The 21578-nt window shown below is 40.1% G+C and overlaps 1 protein-coding gene across 3 annotated transcripts in view; it reads right to left on the bottom strand.

Annotated features, from left to right (window-relative positions):
- Positions 1 to 4419: 4419 nt before the first annotated feature.
- Positions 4420 to 21578, bottom strand: part of KCND2 (potassium voltage-gated channel subfamily D member 2) — a 256541-nt gene continuing 239382 nt past the window's right edge. For all 3 annotated transcript variants that reach the window (XM_056511312.1, XM_056511320.1, XM_056511328.1), the window contains 4 exons: positions 15341 to 15439; positions 13703 to 13798; positions 10423 to 10670; positions 4420 to 7604 (listed from right to left, as the gene is read on the bottom strand). In XM_056511312.1, coding sequence (XP_056367287.1) covers positions 7427 to 7604; positions 10423 to 10670; positions 13703 to 13798; positions 15341 to 15439 — 621 coding nt within the window. In that variant the 3' untranslated portion in view covers positions 4420 to 7426. The remainder of the gene's footprint in view (positions 7605 to 10422; positions 10671 to 13702; positions 13799 to 15340; positions 15440 to 21578) is intronic.

The following is a 21578-nucleotide window of genomic DNA, read 5'->3' as shown; positions in this document are numbered from 1 at the left end:
TTCTGTAATAGCTTTTTTATTTTTAGTCCTGGAGTGGAAATGCTTTGGATGGGCATTGGGAGGGTCCTTCTGCTGGTGTGAGTTGATTTGACTTGTCTTTACCCATTCCACTTACTCTGTTGTGAAGAAACTGCAATGTTAGTGTAATATTCCTTTTGGTTTTTTTTTAATTGCTTCTGAGAAAACTTCTTAAGGGCTTGTGAAATTAAGCTCTTCAGTTGTGTGGGCTATTTGCTTTTCAGCAGTCTGCTTCTGGGTATAATTATTTCAAGGGTACAATTGCAAGCAAGATTGCCTTTCTGCTTTTGTACTTCTGTAGATGCTAATACTTATTTGGGGAGGTAGAAAGATAAAAGATCATCCCAAAATTTTGCTTGGAGTATCTTTGTCAGGAATATTTCCTTATGTTCTGCTTGGGAAGCCTTGGCCTGGTGTTACTTCACAGGTAGAGCCGAGTTCCACCTCTCCCACTGCTCAGCCTGGGTAGTGTTGCTGTAGCCAAGGGTGAGGTTCCTGTGTAGATAAAGAGCAAGTGTCTGACAAAGTTTGGGTGTAGAGCAACTCCAGGCTTTGGAGTGCTTCTGGTGCTGCACAGTGCATTGAGTTGTCATTTGCCCCTGTGTAAATACAAAAAAAAAAAAGTCTGTACAAACCACAAATTGTGGGATCTTGATTTTGGATTACATGTACACATCTATATTTGGCAGTGAATTATTGCTGAATGTAGGGAATTTCACTTGAGTAATGTACAAAAAGTAATGTAAAAATAAATATAAAATTCCTTTTTTCCAGGAAACCTCAGCCCTTAAAGTTTTACCCAAGGAGTGTATGTGTAAGCTCCCTTAGCCATGCTTCAAATATTCCTAGTCTTTCCATACAAGGACTGTTGAGACTACCATGGGGGTTGCCTGTGTATCTTGTGTCCTGGTTAGAGCTCATCAAGGAACAAATATGGCAAGCCAAGCTAGGGGGATGTGTTGGGATTTAGAGATACTTAGAGCCCAGGTCATTTGGTTTTAGGCTGTCGTGGTGCTGAGGAAGCACTGCCTTCAGGTGTAGTCAGGCTGCTTTAACAGGAGAAGGATTGCTTTGGAGAGGCCTCTGACACAGAATCAACCTCCCAAAGAAGTGTTTATGGACCTCCACAACAATGAACATTTGCAGTCAGGAAAACCTCGCTTGGCCTTGGCTATGCAAATCCTGAGCCAGTCTGTGTTCTGGGAAAGAATCTATTTTAAGTATTTAACCACATATGCAGAAATAGGTCTCCTCTGTAAATTGGAACACTTGACAAATTTTTTCTTTGACAGTTCAGGCTATGAGGTGCCTGTTTTTCTAGGGCTTCTTTAAAGAGCCTTAGAATTAATTGACTAGAGTGTGGCAAGCCTGATCTTTTCCTGTAGAGCTTTAGAATTGTTGCAGGAGAGGGGCTGCTTGGCAAGACAGGAGCATTTTGAAATACTTGAGGCAGTGAAAACTACTTCCTCTTACTTTCTTTTTTCCTCAGTTTTTCAAGAGTACCTGGAGAAGGATGGTGTGTTTTTTTTCTCTGCAGCAGGAAGTGTAATTAACTGAATCTTTCTTGTTGCAGCAAACGACCATGGAGATGCTCCTTAACATTTTTCACAGAGCACTTGAGTGCCACTTTATCAGAAAAAGGGGTCACTTCCTGCCAGCAGCAAGTTTTGTGTTCAGCCCAGTGACTAAGCTGAGTCCATGGGGCTGTGCCTGCTGCTGTGGGGCTGAGCATGCTTTTAGGAGGCAACAATCACTATTTCTGGCCCTTAGATAAGATATTGATTCATCTGCCAACTGGTCGTATGAGAAGATTTTTGGAAGGAAAGAGCTATATTTTCTTCTTTATAGCTTTTCATTCTGTGAAAGCTTATATAAATTTAAGGAAATATATAAAGAATGAATAGTAAAAAGAGAGGCTGTTGGTCACAGCAACTATGTAGTTAAAAATGGTATAGGAAGGGATTTATAGATAACTTTCAAAACTTCTGTTGCACAAGCATTGTATTTGGTCTCAGAGAATGGTGCAAGCTCAATCCCTTATGGGCCATTAACTTAAGAGTTGGAGTTGATCCCTGTGTGTCCCTTCCAACTCAGAATATTCTGTGATTCTGTAAACTATGCAGAAAAACACAGATTATTAAAGTTTTACGACATTGAAATACTAAGGCTTCACATGGCATGGTAGTGGGGAGGCTACAGGGTGATTTCTGTGAGAAGCTGAGAAGTTTCCCCTGTCTGACCGAGCCAGAGCCAGGCAGCTCCAGCACAGACCCACTGCTGGCCAAGGCCAAGCCCTTTGGTGGCCGTGCTAACCCCTCTGGGATAGCTGTTTAAGAAGCAGGAACAAGTTGTGGCAACAGCAAGTGCAGCTGGAGAGAGGGGTGAGAGGAACTGCTCTGCAGACACCAAGGTCAGTAAAGAAGGAAGGGCACCAGAGCACAGATTCCCCTGCAGCTCTGGTACAGCCTGTGCCCAGGCTGTGTCCCTTGGAGGGGGGACCCTCCAAGTCCCTGCAGTCCCTTGGCTGCAGCCCTTGGAGGTCCGTGGTGGAGCAGAGATCCACCTGCAGCCTGTGGGGAGCCCTACACCAGAGCAGGTGGATGCCTGAAGGAAGCTGTGCCCCTGTGCATAGCCCCCTCTGGAGCAGGACCTGTGGAGAGAGGAGCCCATGCTGGAGCAGCTCATGAAGATCTGCACTCCATGGGAAGGACTCTCCTTGGAGGAGTTTGTGGAGAACCATCTCCCATGGAAGGGACCCCCTATTGAAGCAGGTAAAGAGTGTGAGGAGCCCTCTCTGGGAGAAGGAAGGAGCATCAGAAAAAACATGATGAACTGACCACAGACCCCATTTCCTGCTTCCATGCACCTCTGAGGAGGAGGTAGAGATTTCAGGAATGAAGTTGAACTTGGGAAGGATGAGGGAAAGATGTTTTATTTTTTATTATCCTATTTAGATTTGATTGGTAATAAATTAATTGCACCAACTGAAGTCTGTTTTTCCTGTGACAGCAGTCAGTAAGTGATCTCTCCCTGCCTTTATCCCAACCCAAGATATATAACCCTGCCCAGCTGAGAAGGGAACTGATAGAACAGCTTTGGTGGACATCTGGCATCCTGCCACTACAAACATTTCATTTAACTCATGCAAAATGCTATTGTTGAAGTGAGATTTCATCTAGAGCTTTCCAGCTTGTGTATCATTGATTAGTTCCTGTTAAAAAAACAAGTGACGTCCTAAACTTTTGAGGATTTTTAGACATCTGGTTCCTTTTTATTCAGCACTCTCCCAGTTCAGTTCTTCCTTGTGCATAGACACTGTAAAAAAGTAGACAACTGGATGATAGAGACAGGTAAGAAACTAAGCTCTCTGGATAATTCCATATATCTTCTGGACATTGCCAATCTATATATAGTGTTCACTCCTGACACTCCTTTCAGCCACATGTTTACATATCTCATCAGTTGATGGCTCCTCCAGAACAGGTGATAGTCCTAAAATATTCCCATAGTCAGTTGTAACATAAAGCCCTGGTGGGCCTCAGAAGCAGCAAAGAGAGCTTATGACCTCTAAAGCACCCTCCCTCTCTTCCCAAAATTTAATGATCCTGTGGCTTCAGTAATTTGTTCTCTTCCAGATCAGCTTCTTGTCTGAAGGTCCCCCTTCTCTGTGAAGCAGCTGAGCTGCATCGTGTTCTCTGCTGAGAAAGCCTTCTCTTGGTAGTCAGTGTGCTTCCACCAAGAGCTATCCACAACTTCAAAATGTAAAGTGTATGCTTTCAGTTTACCTCCTGTAGCTATTTTTTGGGAGGACAGTGGCTCTCAAAAATGCTGTGGGAGAGTTCACAGACAGGTGTTACTTTTATCTTTCCCCACCACCCAGAGCACTGAGCCCTTGCAGAGGCAGCCATCACATGTGCCAGTGCTGATCAGCATCGTCTGCACCTGGTTGCCCTTTATTAGTGATCCATGGTGAGCTGCTATCCACTCTTATGCTACAAAAACAGTTTGATCTTCTCTGTGCACTAATATTTTATCAAAGGAATTTGACACCAGGTATGAGGAGACTGTAGGTTGAGACGTTCAGCAGAGAAGTTTGGTTTTTGTATGTACATAAGGGACATTTTTTACAGTACAGATAAAGAGGTGGAGTTCATATTTCTGGAAATAATGATCCAATTTTCTGTGTGCTGCAGGCTGGGAAGTGAGAGGTGATGCCTAGTCCCTCAGGAAAAGGGAAACTCTGTAGTGGAGCTGTGGCATGATGTGGTCTTGATGGCTCTAGTATGGTTTAGATACACTCACATCTTGCCTGGAATTACTGTCTAGGACTTCAGATTAAGTGTTCCTTCCAAATTATTAGAGGGGAAAAAAATTTCATGAATAAGTTATTGCAAAACCAGGTTGACCCATTCAAGCATGCAGATGTTTTATTTAAATATTCCTCAAATGTCTATTTATTCAGCATAACACATGTATTATGCTGCCTCCTGAAATACGATATATGACTGTCAAACAAAATTGCCAAAACAACAACCTTGGTTTCTTTGTATGATACACAGAAATAATTACATTTCATGTACAGTACAGATGCATTTTACACAGTCATCAACAGTCATTCACTACCAAAACAGCATTTAAATCACCTAAAACACCAAAAAAATGTGTATTTCCCAAATTCAGAATAAATTAATGGTTTTGCGCATGACATATGGAAGTAGGAGACAGGACTGGAATTCTGAAAAATCTTACTAAATTATCTCTTAAGCTGCATTTTAAAAATGAACATACAAGTTGCTTCAGGGGTATAACTGTTATGCAAGTGTATTGCTGTAGTGTGTTCTTTCTAGTGCTTATGAGAATAAAGAGCTTTTAAAAGACACGTGACCTGATGGAGTCAGGTTTCCTGGATTATGTGTAGGTTTAGTAACTGCCCCTTTGCATTATTTACCTGATATAACTAGTCATGAAGTACCATGTGACAAAGAAGTTGTTTCAGTTTGCTGACATCAAGGCAGTTTTTATATCAATAACTGTTTGGCAGAAGGTGGGGACCAAGTATGAGTAACCATGTGTAGAAGTAGGATGCAAATAAAAGCTCTGATGTGTTTTGCCTCTCCTTTAAATCCATTAAAGTTTATGTAACCTACCAGCTTCAGCAGATCTGCTGCAGGGTGGGGGAGAGAGAGAGAGCAGTGGTGGGTAATGGACTTGGGCAGGGCTGCTCAGAAGGAGCACCCTTCCTCTGGCTCAGAGCACAGCCTGTGCTTCTGCTCTCTGATGCTTGAAAGAAATGGAGAAGCTCAGTTTGCAATGAGGAAATCTTTCTGATTCGGAAAAAAAAAAAAAAAGGGAAGTTAATTGCAAATTGACCAAGAATGCATTGACTTCAGAATAAGTAAATGATAAGATAAAAGAGTAATGAATAGCATTATCTACTCTTTTTACTTGCAGTTTAATTCTAATATGTGATGCTGTATTTTGGTGTATATACTGTAGCATGATAGTCTGTTATCTACTCTTCACTGTTGACAGGTAGAGAGAAAGACCAGTATTTGTGTGCAAGAAAAAGTGTATCATCAGCAAGTTTCAATTTTTAGTGGGTATTTTAATGTAAATTTTCAGGTCAGTAGAATGCTAGCAAATACTATACTGAAACATACACTACTCAAACTATTAAATAACTGTGTTAATCATTTATTGTAATGGCATCTAATGCACTGAGCGTTTTGATTTATATGCATATTTTACTTTGCAGACATGCAATTATTTCTGATCCAGTGTTTTTGATGTATATATGTATGTATTGATATGCACATATTCTGTGTATATTTGATGTATATGATGTATGGTATGTCATGAATATAAGAAGCATTATGATACATCTAATGTACTCTCATGAAGAAAAATTACACTTTTTTTATCTGAAAGGTTTCTGATAATGTCTTTTATAAATGAAGCCAAGAAGCCTTACCTTGTAAAGCCTTCATATTAGCTTTTAGGCCCTGCCCATGTAGGCAAATTCCAATTGAAATCAATTATATTTTTATAGCTTTGGGACTCAATCCATTATTCTATCATTGTTCTCAGGTAATTGAATATTTTTCACACGATATAAATTCTCAAACAAGTTTTAAGATGCAGGTTTACAGATAATTGCAAAAAGAATTTAGCCATCATTTTCAGTGAATGTCTTTCAGTGTCTTCCAGTGTAGCTAATACTCTGGATGCTGCAGAATGTAAGAAAGGAACATTTGGAGACAAGTGTTAGCTGATCCCCAAAATACCTTTGTGGTAATTTTAATTCAAATAGGATTGCCCCTGTAGCAGTAAACTGTGACAAGAAGTTTGTTCTGAAAATACAGAAGAGACAAGTTGTCTACAGAAGACTGGATTCATGAGTATCCTTGAAATCCCAAATGATACAGTTATGTTGGAGTGGTCAACAAAGTGTCAGAGAAATAGAAAACAGTGAACAAAGGGAGCAATGGCTGAATAGCAATTCATGGTGCACAGTTTGGCTGTAAGATTATTTAAATGTTTGCCATTAGAAGTTTATAGTGTAGATGAAGTTGTGTAAAATACCTTAAAAAAAAAAAAAATCCTGATTCCTGATACGACAGGTGTACAATGACTTATTGCAGTTGTAACAGTACCTAGGAAGCAAGATAAAACAATAGTAAATATTGAACTAACTGAACACCTTTAGTTGACTAATGAGTGTTTGAGTAAGAAATACTGCATTTTTCAAAGGGAAATTATTTGTACAACTACCATGGAACATTAACAATCAGCTTGTTGTAAGTGCACGGAAATGCCCCTTTCTACAGTATTATTTTATCATGCCTAATCTGAAAAACAACAAAAGTAAACTGAGATCACAGCTTCAAATAATTTCAGCATGCATTATGGTTGTAGTTCTTTCAGTCAGTACAAACATATTTCATATGAGCATTTTTTCGTTCATTTTTTGACAGTTCTTCAACAAGTTTGTGGTTTATTAACAGGGAAAAAAAAGACATGTTATCAAAATGTTTCTTGTTGTTTTGCATTCAGCAGGAACATAGGTTTCTATTTTTCGTTTGTGTTTTTTTTCTAAAAAGAGCTCTCATGATAAGAAGAAGCATCAGTGGGGACATTTCATTGTGCTCATATAGTAAGTCAGGATGGTCACAGAAGATTCCACCGCACATCAGTTCGGACAGAGGGCAAGAAACTCCTTTTGGTTCACACCCTAGGACACCAAAACCCACAAAGTCTGTTTCTCCTGAACCTCTTGCTCTGCGGCCGCTGGCACACTCGTCAAGGGGCGTTGTCTTTGTCAGCTCTCTCATTCCTCACGACTCGTTTTTCACTGCTCGAGCTCAGCTTGCAAGTGGTCTTTATGCTAATTTATAAATAACTCCTTGTTTTATAACGCAGATACTCTGACAATGTTTCCTCCCGAATACTCGGGAGAGTCTGGCCTATCATCTCCTTCAGGTGTGGTGACTGGAGGCGTTGGGATGCTGATTATTGCTGTAGTGACGTAAGGCTGCTCACAGTTTAGTTTAACGCACTCTTCCACTTTGGCATTTAAGCTGGAACGGCTGGAGGAAGAAACAAAAATCCATGAAGAATGCAAGTCCACGTTACCACAAACCTCTTGAGCCTGATTCCATTCCTTCAGCCAGCCATTTCCATCCTGCCCCACTGGAGAGCTCCAAGTGCAGAGCAGCACCACCCCACTGCCCTGTACCCCAGCAGCAGTGCTCCCTGGCTGTGCTCATGGCCACGTCCCTTTCTCCCTTCCTTCCACCATTTCAGCACTTCTCAGCTATCACCTGTGTCTCTGAACCAGGGAAGAATTGCAAAGTTAGCATAGCCAAGTTGCTTACTATGCAGGAAAGTGGAAACTCAGGGTCACTCCATGTCTCCGGCATATTACTCAGTGCCATGCTTATTTAAGAACATTTGGATATTAGGAATAGTTTCTTCACTGAAATGGCTGTCAGACACGGGGACATTGGAAATGTTCAAAAGGAATGTAGATGTGTGTAGATGTGTCGTTTAATGGTGAAGATGGTCAATAAACCAGGTTAATAACTGGCTTCAATGAACTTGGAGATCTTTTCAACCCTAGTGGTTCTGTGATTCTGTGTATATTCTGTTTCCTCAATAGTAAGGCACTCTATTATATGAACTAATCAATTTTGTGTTAATGTGTTCATGGAGTTGCTGAAGTACCTCCCCATTGCAAAAGACTTGAAAAACTCAGACTATTTCAAGGTGAAACTGGCATTTTGTGCTTGTGTTTTTGTTTTCTGGCACAAAGCTTTTTGTTTTTCAATATGTGGTGTCTGGAAGCATTGTGCAGGCACATCCTCTAGCAGAAGAAGAATGGATCCAGGCAGAGTATTTCCTGAAAAACTATGATAGATTGGAGCTTTGTTGCTGGCCAGGAGGTTTTATTGCATACCAGCTGAAAAACTTCAATAGTTTCAGGAGTTCCAAGCAGTTAGATTGTTCATGGAAGTGAAATACAAATGCAGTAACTATATAAAGGAAGCTACTCAAAATGTAGCTCAACAAGACAATCTCTATAGCAAACTGTACTGAAAATACTTCTTTATTAAACAGTGGCATGCATGAGATCAACAGAAAACACTTCTGCATCTCCTGAGACCTTTCCTGTGTTTTCAGAGGTGATATTTGGGTATATGTGAAAGCCAAATACTTTACCTTTGAGAGTGCAGGGACATTCAGTAAATTACATACTCTTAAACTGCACTTTCCACACTTTTGTAATAACTCCTCAAACTAGGAAACACATTTTTCTTATCCATTTCATATTTTTTTATTTAGAAGAGTCTTCCTTATGACTATTACACTTAGGACTCTGGGAACCAGTTTGATTTCTCTGCTGTGCAGAAGTGCAAGTCTCATTTCCTATGCCTCTGAACCAAGAAGGGACAGACAAATCACTTGTTCATCTTGTATATCTGAATTGGACATCCTTCTATGTGAAATTTTGCTTCGTATGCACTTGTCCATGACACATAATACTTGTTACTCTGTAGATGATACCACACCCCCCGAAATAGGCCCCTGGGACCTGGTCCCCTGAAGACAAAGAAACCCCTCAGAGCATGCCCCACTCTTCCTTATCAAAACCTCTGTTATCTCTTAGGATTTCTATTGGTTCTTTAAGTTGTTAAGTGATTGGTTTTTTCTTACTTACAATTTTAAAGTAATTGGATTGTTGTGTAACTTGTAGTTCTATTGGTTAGAAACTCAATCCTCTGGAAAGCTATAGAAACCCTTTGTTATACTATGTAATTGGATTTTGCATGCGGACCCCTTCAGCGAAATAAACTATCTTTGGAACATCTGCAGCAAAGTTCTTTGTAGCTGGCTTTGTAACTGTTTTGCATCAAGGACTTTTCGGAGCTATCTGGACTTGTAGCAGAAAGTATATAATATTTGATTATGCAAAATATTGTTTTTGCCAAATTGTTTAGTGTTATTAAGTTTATGTTTTTTAGTATGTATTTTTTATTAGATATTTGTCTAATGTTAGATATTTATGTTATTATTGTTAGACATTGACTAGTTATTAAGTTTCTGTTGTTGATGAAGTTTAGAATAGAGACTTGACAAGGTAGTAGGGGCCTTGTCAAGCCTCTAAAGGGGGGAAATGATGCCTTAATATCCAAGTTTTCTGTTCTGCTTGAGTATGCTTTCTGTTGTGCTTTAGGGTGATAAAGGTGAAATAGTCTGATACCAGCTATGGGCTCAAGGACAGTTTCTTCAGACTCCAGGCCCAAAGTATAAACAAGGTGAGGAGAGCGGGCCAGCCAGGAGGAGAGGAGGAGGACATCTTACGATTTGAGACTATTAATTGGATGTTTGACTCCTGTATGTAAATGGACTGAAGTCTATAAAAATGTGAAGTCATGGGACCAAGCCCTCTTTTTCTTCCATCTTGGGTCACTCGGGCAGGGCAGGGGCCATGCTGTGGCACTGTTACTGCCAGGGTGTGGCCTTTGAAGGCCTTGCAATAAATACCATTTATTTCCCCTAACTCTGTGTGATCTCTGTTCCAGCTCTGAATGGCAACAGTTTGAAACCCCATCTAGTTTGTTAACAGTTACAGTGCTCTGTTTTATTTGGGGTCCCTGGATGCTGTTTGCTGCAAATAGGGCAAGGTAGTTTGTGAGGAGGGCCTGAGAGGGAGAAATGGACATATATAGAGAGAGACTATTTTGGATTAAGCTTGAAGCAAAGGAAGCACAGAATATTTCAGTACCAGTACCATTTTTTGGACTCTCATCTTTAGCCTCGCCGCCTATGGAGGCCAGAGCAGCTTTGCATCCCGTCCCTGGCAGAGGCAGCCCCCAGCTCTGGGCGTGCTGCTGCACGAGGTACCTGTTGGACAGAGGCGTCCTCTCCACGCAGCGGATCTGGATGGTGCTGAGCTCCTGCACGCTGCCGGGGCGGCTGCCGCTGCCGGCCGCGTTGGGGATGCGGAACGTCTTCTTGTGCCTCCGCGAGCAGCACGTGCTGGTCACGCCTTGCTGCGACGACAGCGACGGGCTGTGGCTCGGGGCCCTGTTCACCGTGGAGACCTCCATGCAGCTCTCCTCGTAGACTTGCTCGTCCACAAACTCGTGGTTCTAGCCCAACGAAGGGACGAAGCGCGCACAGAAGGATAATTGAAGCGAGCGTATTAATGGTGGTTGTTTAACGGCTTAAATTGACACAACTGAATAAACTGGGAAAGTTAGCTCATTCTTGATTATAGTGTTTAGCCCATATTAGTCTGGGCTGGATACCAATACAAATGTAAACACTGGAGCAAAATTAACAAGAAAATGTTAATCCAAATTGTTTTGCAAAATAGCATGTGGTTGTAATGTAGTTTGCATTATAAATATCTGTATAATCTTCGAAGTGCCACAAAAAAGAGGATTATGCTTATTAATAAAATGCAAGTGGTGCTTATGTAAACACTCTAAGTGCCAGTTGAAAATAAATAAGATTTCTTATATTGAACTATAATATAATAAAATTCTTAGATATTTTCCAGACAAGTTTATAAGACTTCCTTTTGAATTACATATTAGAAATCAGGATCCGAAACAACGTTTTTTGACGTATACATCTATCTATAAGAAAAATATTAAACAAATAGAAATTTTGATTAGGGGAGATGAGATAGTTATTTAAAAGCATCCAAAAAGTTCCTAATTACTGTATGTGGATGCATTAAAAACAGTTTAGAGGACTGAGCATTTTAGTTAAATGAAGCCCTCTTTATGCAGACTTTGCTTAATCCCAGCAAAGACAATAGTTTTATAGGGTGGTCACAAAGATGAATCCAAATTCACTCAACTAGCCAGTTTACATTAATTCATCAAGTGATTAGGGAGTATTTCACACCCAGCCACAATTTCCACATTTTCTATGTGTGCAAAAGAGTGTGAAATAGTGATATTGCTTGTGGTGGCAAGGGAGGAGAGGAGATGCACAGGAGTGGGAGAAGATTTTATACTCATTAAAAACTAAGAGAGATTGAGATATGTTTGCATGCAGTTTGAGAAAACCTCCTTTTTCAAGAAAACTCTCCCCATTTACTGTTGTAATTAGTCTGTGTGTCCTCAGAATGTTATAGAGGAATTGTTTAAGGAACATTTTCTGGATTGTTTTACAGTCTATTCAATCTCAAGTCAAATTTGTCAGCCTGTTGCATTTTTGTATATTAAGATAGGGTAAATTGTTTTTCCCACAAAAAACTTTCATCTAATTGGAAAGGTGCTCATGTTTTTCAGAATTGCCATATATAAAATATATATATATATATAATATATTATATTAATATATAATATAAATACAATATAATTGTATTTTATATTACAATATAAAATATGTAAACAAAGTAAGAAGAATAAGAACTCTGGCCAAGTGTTTGCAACAAATGGAAATACCTTTGTAGGCAAAACATTTTTACTTCCATTTCTTCTGTTCTTCTTCACTCAGACATAAATTTGTGTGAATTAAGAGGTGTTGAAGAATGAAAATTTCAAGTGATAAGGAAAAAAAAGAACTTGCTTGACAAATGATTTTTATAAGGCAGATGTCAGTCACAATCAAGATTTTTTACATGATCACACAGTAGGCATAAAATTCAGGGAGAAAAACAACCTCATTGCTCTTGTGAGATCACGTTCAGGGGCTTGCAGTATGCTTGCCAAGAACCCTGTTATTTTTTCTGATTAAAAGTATTTTGTTCTTACTAAAACTTTAATGGAGCAATGATTAAAGAGTTTTATTGACTGAACTTTATTAAAATAGAGTGGAAACATTTTGAAATGCTATAATGGCACAAGTTAATTGATTTAATTATACTTATTAATTAACTTTTCTTAAATTAGCTAAAAGTGATTTGTAAAATATAATTTTTAGTGCAATTAGTTTCATATTAATGTAATCTTCACGGAATTCCATAACATTGCCCACTCTGCATTTCTGAGAGTGGGTGAGATCTTATCCTATTGATTTTCAGAGACAGAAAAGGAAAAATATGCTTTCTCAGTATCATGATGCTTATACCACAAAGGATGGTGAGAGTTATTAAGAAGACACACCACCCTTCCTGTTCTACAATGAACCAGAAACTTGTCAGATTCCAAATGCTGAGGGCCCAAAATGTCAAGTTCCCACTATTATTTTAGGAATGCATCATCTCCAGAATACAACTTGGAACTGCTGCATATATTTTTGTGTTACTATATCATAGGAACTCAGGGCCAGTAGCAGGACCCAACAGAAGGAAAATCCATTGTAGATTCAAGAAACAAGATAATACTTGCTTTATAGGCTTCATTTTTTTAAGAAAAAAAAATTTAAAATATTTAAAAGTTTTACAGATTCCACCATAATGATTAGAGGAAAGGTGACACTTCAGGAGGTGAATTCAGCTCCTACCAAATGAATAGAAACTTTTTCCTTGATTTCTGTGACGGTTCAACAAGACCCGTGGTTGTCACTCAGATTTTTAAATATGCTTGCAATATTCAACAGTGGAAAAATTTTAAAGGCAAATTTCTGTTATCAGGTTCTGGTACAAAATATCTCAAAAGTGTTTCAAAAAGACCCAGCAAGAATCTTAGCAAAAGAAGCCATAGTATGCTCTGAATAGAAGTGAGATGCTCTGTCCTACAGCACACTTTATAAAATTAATACTTCTAAAGTAAGAATGGAGGAGACATAAGCACAACAGGCACTTGGGTGATGTATTGATAAGTGGCATAACAACTGGGTCCTTTTATTTCAAAGAAATACTGACAAAAGGAAAACATTAAATTGCACACATACATATATCAGGTTTTAATTTAGCATTGTTGGTCATGGGAAAAATGTTAAATCTTATTTGTTTGTTTGTTTGTTTTATGGGGGGTGTCTGTTATTTTTTTTTTCTTTTGAGAAAAAGCAGACTTTCATAGTGATCTCCATCAAATATAGCAGAAGCTGTCTCTCTCTGTTATTTATATGCATTGAGTATAATGCCTTAAAATAAGATGAAATGTCTTTTCTTCCAAGCTAACTGCTTTACTATAAAGGCTCATTAATTAGAAGAAATAACTGAAAACATTCAGAACTAGGCTGGTGTTGCAATTCACAGGGAAACACAGTTCTCTTTTCTTACCGTGGTTTTTTCCAGGCAGTGAAGCAGGTGGTGGTGCTGTGTTTCAAAGGAAGAGCCAGATTTGCCAACAAAGGCCTGTTCTTCTTCATTGGAGGACTGTTGATACATAGAAGTCTGTATTATTCTCAGTTTTGAACAAGAGGGTTCTTATCCAAATATTTGATCAGAACTAATCTGGATTGTACATGGTAGCATAGCTGCAATGTTTCATCTACAAAGTATAACAAAAATTATTTTGCACCTTAGTTTTCTTTTGCTTTTTTAAAAATCAAACTATTTTCTTTCCTTCTCTTGCACCTCCTTTTAAATGTTTTCATCTTAGGTCTTTTATGCATGGATGAAATAGCACAATTTACAAGTGCAGTGAACACGTAAGCTTTGAATGTTAGATCAACACATGCTTAAAATTTTAATAAATTTAAGTTACAGTAAAATATTTGCTTGTTCCTGAAAATGTGCCTCATTTGAAGAAAACTAAAAATAACTGTCCTCTCAGGACCACTTCATAGCACTAAACAATTTGTGCTATTGCTGCTTACACAAATATTCATGTCAGTGATCCCAATCTACTGGGTTTAGAAAGTGTATAGCAAGTGTTACTGACATAGAATGAAGAATTAAGTAGAAAGCATCCACTGTTTATTAATTGCTTTCATAATTATTCACTAGAAAGCAAAAAACTAAATAGGGGAGGAAGTGGGATAATAGAAAAGAATACAATTCAACCTTGGTATATTTGAAATCTGGATGGTAATTAAGCTATTTGGTGTCTTTTTAATTCAAATATTTGGGTTCTTTCAAGCAGAAGAGGAAACAAGGGCTCTGACTGCTCATCTTTTGTGCTAGACAGGACAGATGGACAGACAGCCACTTCCTCTCTTCTGGCTATAGGTTAAAGTATCCGGCTGTTAAACACGCATTGAACAGAAAGGGCATAGAGGAATAAAAGCCTTCCTGTATTGCTCAGGGAATAGCCTAAATGCCAGAAAACGGCAGGGATTAAAAACCACTCTGTCTGCAGTGTTCCTCAGCTGGGCAGAGCTTGGAGCAGCCAAGGGGCTGTCTCCCAGCAGCTGGGTCACTGTGGATCCCAGTCCCAGGGCTTCCTTGGCAGGGGTGAGCAGGGAATTTGCTTCAGATAGCATTTTATTACAATGCATTTGAGGTAATCACCAAGATTCTCCTTAAACTCAAGTAGGTACTTTGAGGGAACACTTCACTCTGCAACACCCCTCTGTGCAAACAGTATTCAAGAGCTGCCTTTCACTGTACTGATGATGAAACCTGGTTTTGTCACCCATGTTCTACCTGTTTAAAGCAAGTGAGATGAATCCAACCCACTCCTAAGAGACTAATGCTCTGTACTTTCCTTAATGAGTTCCTCTACAGCATCTAACTCCAAAAATGTGGGTTACATTGAATCTAGGCTTTCTATCTATTTCCTCTCAATACCCCACCATGGATTCTCACAAGCTTCCTTTAACAGTAGTAATTGTCCAGTTTATCCTCCCTTAATCTACCTCTAAAGAAAACATTGCCCAAAGCCCCAAGGTGACTTGCTGTGGTGATAAGTAGAATAAACTAGTGCTGGGCTGCCCTTAAGTGGTGCCTGCAGAGGTGGAGGGACAGGAGGATCACCTGCTGCAGCTGGTTGCTCAGCAAGCCGTTCCGTTTGCTCTGCATGTAGGCGTTAGCGCTCCCGCTCTTCGCTGCACGGATCCGAGCCAGCCTGGCTTTCTGCGTGAACACACAAAACAAGGACTGTCATTTGTACTCAAAGCCATTATCCTGTTTATCTAAAACTGCTAATTGCAATCAGCTGCTTATGAATACCAATCTCACAGTGACTGACAGACTGCATTGAGTCCATCCTCCAGGTGGAGCAAATCACAAGTGTCTTCCTATTTGAAATACACATGATAGAAGTTTTTATTTGTTTGCATGTATCAGCTACTAAGAACAATGACTTTGGAGAAGGGATTAGACAGATCAGTATGTGCTGCCTTTTTTTTTTTTTTTTTTTTTTTTTTGCATTGCTTCAACTGCCACTCCTTACATCTTGTGGGGCAGAAACATGGACATCCATTTCAATTGCTATTGCAGTGAAAATCTCTTTAAAGGGAAATAAAAAGTTCAGAAAAATGTAATATTGTGACATCTGTGAGTGGGTTTCTCAGAGTCTTCTGGGTTTTTTGAGTACCAAAATGTGATAGAGCTTTTATGCTGTCTCCCAGCTAAGTTCCTGAATAATTGCCAGGCCATTTTAGAATCACAGAATGGTTTGGGTTGGAAGCGGCCTGAAAGGTCATCTCTTCCCACGCCCCCCACCATGGGCAGAGATGCCATGCACTACATCAGGTTGCTCAGGGCCCCATCCAGCCTGGCCTTGAACACTTCCAGGGGTGGGGCATCCACAACTTCTCTGGCAACCTGTTCCTGTGCCTCATCATCCCCTTAATAAAGAATCTCTTTCCAACATCTAATATAAACCTGCCCTCTTTCAATTCAAAACCACTGCACCTTGTTGTATCTCTATATGCCTGTCAAAGAAGTCTTTCCCCTCCTTTTTATAAGTCTCTTTGAGGTTCTGGAAGGCTGTGCTAAATACCTCCAGGCTGAACAACCCCAGCTCTCTCAGCCTGTCTTCATAGGAGAGATGCTCCAGCCCTTGGACTATCTCTGTGGCCCTCCTCTGGACCTGTTCTAACAGGTCCATGTCTTTCTTGTGCTGAGGACTCCAGAGCTGGGTGCAGCACTCCAGGTGGGGTCTCCCCAGGGCACAGTAGAATGGCAGAATCCCCTCCCTTGCCCTGCTGGCCATGCTGCTCTGGATGCAGCCCAGGATGTGCTCGTCTTTCTGGGCTGGGAGGGCACAGTGCTGGCTCATGTTCAGCTTCTCATCCATGAGGACTCCCAGGCTCTTCTCCACAGGTCTGCTCTTAATTACTTCCTTTGCCAGCCTGTACTCATTTGTGGAATTGTCTTGACCCAAGTGAAAGCACCTTGCATTTAAATTTTTTGATTTTCATGAAGTTCTCATGAGCCTACTTCTCAAGTTTATCCATGTCCCTCTGGATGGCAGCTCTTCCTTCTGTTGTGTCACCTTTCTGTCATCTGCAGACTTGCTGAGGCTCACCTGATCTCACTGCTGGTGTCATTGATGAACATATTGGAGGGCACCAGTCCAAGACAAAGCCCTGAAAGACACCACTCCTCACCAGCCCCCACCTACCTCCTCATGTCTGTCAGTGTAATACTCATCCTATTTGGTCATAGACTGTTCACAGGCTTTTGATACTGCAGGTATCAATTACTGAGAGAAATTCGTGATTTCTCAGGTGAGTCTCCTTGCTTGTGAAGGTGACTTTCATCCAGAGTAGAAGGAGGCTCATGAGTCACAGACATTTTGCATCCACTGAATTTTATACAACACATAGAACACAGAATTAGGGGAAAGCATGAAGAATGGACTCTCTCAATCATTAGTGGATTGAGAAAACAGAAGCTTTTATGGGAATACTAGGATGGTATCCTTGTTCTATATTTTTTGTGGCTGGATAAGTCAGAATCTGGGTTTATCTTCATGGGTAGATTTCTGATTGTGAAAACCAAATGCACAGCAGCAGCTGGAATTAAATGGCTGCTGAAGCACAAAAGGAGATACAGTGAAGGACTTGAAAAATCTAACTTTGATATATTTGTAGTATATTCATATCTGATATTTACTCAGTTGACATTTTCAAAAAATTAAGAGAATATTTTCCCCCTTCTGTGACATTAAATGTCAGTAGGAGCTTATAGAAGGATGCAGCCCAGTCACTGCAGCCACCAGATCTTTCTGGCATGATTAATAATTAACTGACTTAGAGGAATGGCTCAACCATGTTTCTTTGCATTCACAACCTCAAATTCACAGACCTTCTCAACAGCAAGCCAAGAAATTTATGACCTGGCCTGGACCCCTGTGACAGCTCCCACCCTCCTGGCTCCTTTGGGCTCTTAGGTGGCACATCCAAGGCTACCAGCATGGTTAGGGCTCAGTCCTCCTGGCTAGCAATTAAAAAGCCCCTTGGGCAGGCAGGAAATAGGCTGTTTTCAAAGTGGTGCTGAAACCCAACATGCTGGGTTGAAGGGTGGGGGAAGGAGTTTTACCTCTACCACAGTCATGGGCTGGGACAAGTGCACTGGGTTATGTTCATAAATATATAAATTTTAGTCTTAGGAGCTTGAGATGCTTTGAAGTTGCCTTTAGAGGATGCAGCTTGGAGTCCCATAAATAAGTGATTTTAGTCACAAATGTTTTAGCTGTGATACTTTTCAGTCTGCTCTTTATATAGGGAGATTCATTAGATTTAATGAACAGACATTTAACATGCATTAGTTCTGCTTTTCCTTTTAGCATGCATATTCATTTTCCCTTTAGTGATTGAAGTAACAATTATGGTGCAGCATTATTTAATAAAGAAATATGAAAAACATACCAGTCCCTCAGACTATCTTAATATATCAAAGTGCTATGATACATCCAATATGAAGGTTGCACTTTCTATGTGAAGATTTAAAATTGCAAGTATGAATTTATTGCATCTTAGAAAGCTTTTGTGAGCTAGAAAGTAATAGCATACATCTTTCTAGCTAAGACTCATTCAGATGGCCTGAATTTATATCATTTACCAAAGAGAAGACAGTAAATCTGTTACCAAGAGAGGAAGCAGATATTGTGGCCTCCGTGTTTATACTACAGCTTACAGAAAATACTGCAGAAACTGGAGGTGTTTACAAATCTGTTAAAGTGATAAGATTTATTTTCAGTGCTTCTGCCTGATTTATATATGAGCCTGTAGCATGAGCAGTCTAGTGACTTCTCACATTTCCTATCAAAGCATCATTAAAAACTCATGTCATCCACAGGATTTTAAGGGCTATGCACTGCAGATAAAAATCCCATGAAAGGCATAAAAATGATGTGATGACATCAGGAAAACTGTGGTTACAGAAGTATTGCATCTATGTATAACAGAATGGGAGTGACAACTGTCCCTTTCAACCACTGCAAAGCTTTCCCTTTCAGCCACTCCTAATCCTCCTCTTTCACACAATATCTAAGAAGAAAAAAAAAAAAAAAAAAGAAAGTATTAAGTTCTCCTGAAGTAGATGATATTTTTGCTATGAAGGTTTCCTGAGTATGAAATTTTGATTTTGGCAATTTTTACATGGGCTGAGACTAAAATAATGTAGATTAAATGTAGCTCTTTTACATATTCTAATGAAATTCCACTCTAATCATCTCATCTCCAGCTTCCTAAGAAGTTGATGACCAGCTCTTTTTGCCACATCCCTTGTATTTGCACTGAACTTCTCTTTTAAATGCATGTCTTTCTTTTTCTAGCTTTGAGTTTTACAACATGGAGTTGGATCCTTGTCTATGGCTGCATTCATGGAAACCTCACAAAGGGAATTCACTGTTATTCAACAACAGTTAGCTCTGTCAGTTTTAGAAATATAAACATTCATTTTCACAAGGTTTGAAGTAGCACTAAATGTAGCACTGTGGGGTATTTACAGCATCCAACTTTTATCACTCAGATACCCTCAGCTCTCCAGCTATTTTAAGAGAATGATTTTATCAGGAAGACTTTAGGACAGGAGTTATTGTGGTACTGGGAATCATTTCTGGCAAGATACTCTTCAACTTGCTATGCAAGAAGCCAGGGTAGCCCAGGTAATTTAGTACTTAACTCCTGTTGGCTCCTGCTGCTCTCCAGGTTAAAAAGTTGTAATTACCCTCAGTTATTATAGTTTAATAATTTTGAACATTTAAAATATTAAAGTTCCTTCACAGTCATTCTGTGTGCCCAGCTTTTGGTCAGGACAGAGCTGGTTCTCTTCACAGGAGCAGGTATGGGCTGTGTTTTGGATTTGTGCTGAGAGCAGTGTTTATAATTCAGGAACAGTTTAGTTCCTGCTGCCCAGTGCTTGCACAGAGCCAAGGCTTTTTCTGCTCCTCTGATGGGAACCACTGATGGGCTGGGGGTGGACAGAGAGTTAGGGGGACACAGATGGGACAGCTGAGCTGGCAGACCAGAGGGTTCTTGCCCACCATGTGGCATCTTGCTCAGCAATAATAATGACCTGGGTGCTGGTGGGGACTGGCAGGGCTGCCCTTCCTCTGGGACAGGCTTGGTGCTGAGAAATCCTTTTGCATCCCGTTCTCCCCCTGAATTTGCTTCCCTTCCTCCCTTTCTGGTAGTTTCTTTCTCCTCCCTATAAAAAGATTGGACTGCCTTTATCCCCACACACAAATTTTTACACTATCTTTCTGATTTTCACCTGGGGAGGAGAGAGAGAGAGTGAGCAGCAGGGTGGGTTTGCTCTGCCTGCCTGTGCTGAACCACAGTGCTGTGGCTCCTAGAGCAAGGGTGAATATTGTCCAAAAAATCAGTTACATTTTTGTTTATATAATTTTTTGTTGTTTGGGTTTTCATGAATCCACCCTGTGTGTTTTTGAGCAAAAAAATCACATCCACATTTCATGCTCTGATTTTCTAGTTTTCAGTAATTGCAAACGATTGATTTCATATTAGCTGACAATAATTTACATGACAACATATAGGAGAGAAGGAAATGCCATTTACTTTGCACATTAATGGGTATGGAATTAAAAAATTTCATGCATTTCATGAATTGTGCCTTACTTTCACAATCTATTTAAATTATTGTTCAATAAACATGAGTTCTACATGCTTCTTCTTTTTTTTTTTTTTTTTTTTTGAAACTCAAAAATCCTGGATAAGTTATTGTTAGTTATGTTTCTGCAATACTCCTGATATTAATATATTAATAGTCTGTCTCATATAAAGAAGCTAAAATGGCTAGCAGGTTTCGTACTCCAAACATTCAGTTCTAGACTGCCAGATGCTGTTAAGCAGTTGTTGTAGCAGTTTATCCTAGAGCTATTTATAATTAGCTAGTAACTGATTATTCATAACTTGACAGATAAATACATCATGCACAATTAATAAATAACAAAGCCAAGCCAATCCTCAGGATATATTTTGCTTTGTGAAGGTAGAATACCACACTTGCATAAAAGATTCAGGTTGAAATTTATGTCTAAAGTGCAGTTTTCCCTTCCCCTTCCCCTTCCCCTTCCCCTTCCCCTTCCCCTTCCCCTTCCCCTTCCCCTTCCCCTTCCCCTTCCCCTTCCCCTTCCCCTTCCCCTTCCCCTTCCCCTTCCCCTTCCCCTTCCCCTTCCCCTTCCCCTTCCCCTTCCCCTTCCCCTTCCCCTTCCCCTTCCCCTTCCCCTTCCCCTTCCCCTTCCCCTTCCCCTTCCCCTTCCCCTTCCCCTTCCCCTTCCCCTTCCCCTTCCCCTCCCCTTCCCCTTCCCTTCCCTTCCCTTCCCTTCCCTTCCCTTCCCTTCCCTTCCCTTCCCTTCCCTTCCCTTCCCTTCCCTTCCCTTCCCTAATAACAGCTGTCATTAAATTTGCCCAAAGTTAATGGGCAACCAAAATAACAACCTCTTGAAGTTGTCTCTAGCTGAGAAAAGCTCCACAAATAGCATTCTTCAAAACTGTCTCACCACTGATAAAACTGCTGAGAAGAAGGCACAGTGAGACTCCAGGGCATAATTAGTTAAGCCCTGAATTTCAATGTCTAGTTTGGGTTGTTTATTCATCCATTTCTTGTCAGGATAGGCCAGATCCTTGGACCTTACTATCTGATAGAAAACCATGTTTTCATAAGCATGATTTTTGCTTTCTTTCCACTCCCCTCCCCTCATTGTGTTTATATTGATTGCAAGGGGTTTCCTCTACTGCAGCAGAAAGCTGGCCTATCCTGCCAACATTTTCTGTATTACAGAGTGGGATTTCATGGT

Source organism: Oenanthe melanoleuca, chromosome 1A, assembly GCF_029582105.1.
Source record: "Oenanthe melanoleuca isolate GR-GAL-2019-014 chromosome 1A, OMel1.0, whole genome shotgun sequence".
Lineage (NCBI taxonomy): Eukaryota > Metazoa > Chordata > Aves > Passeriformes > Muscicapidae > Oenanthe > Oenanthe melanoleuca.
The sequence above is the reverse complement of the archived record's forward strand: the minus strand, read 5'-3'. Positions and strand labels throughout refer to the sequence as shown.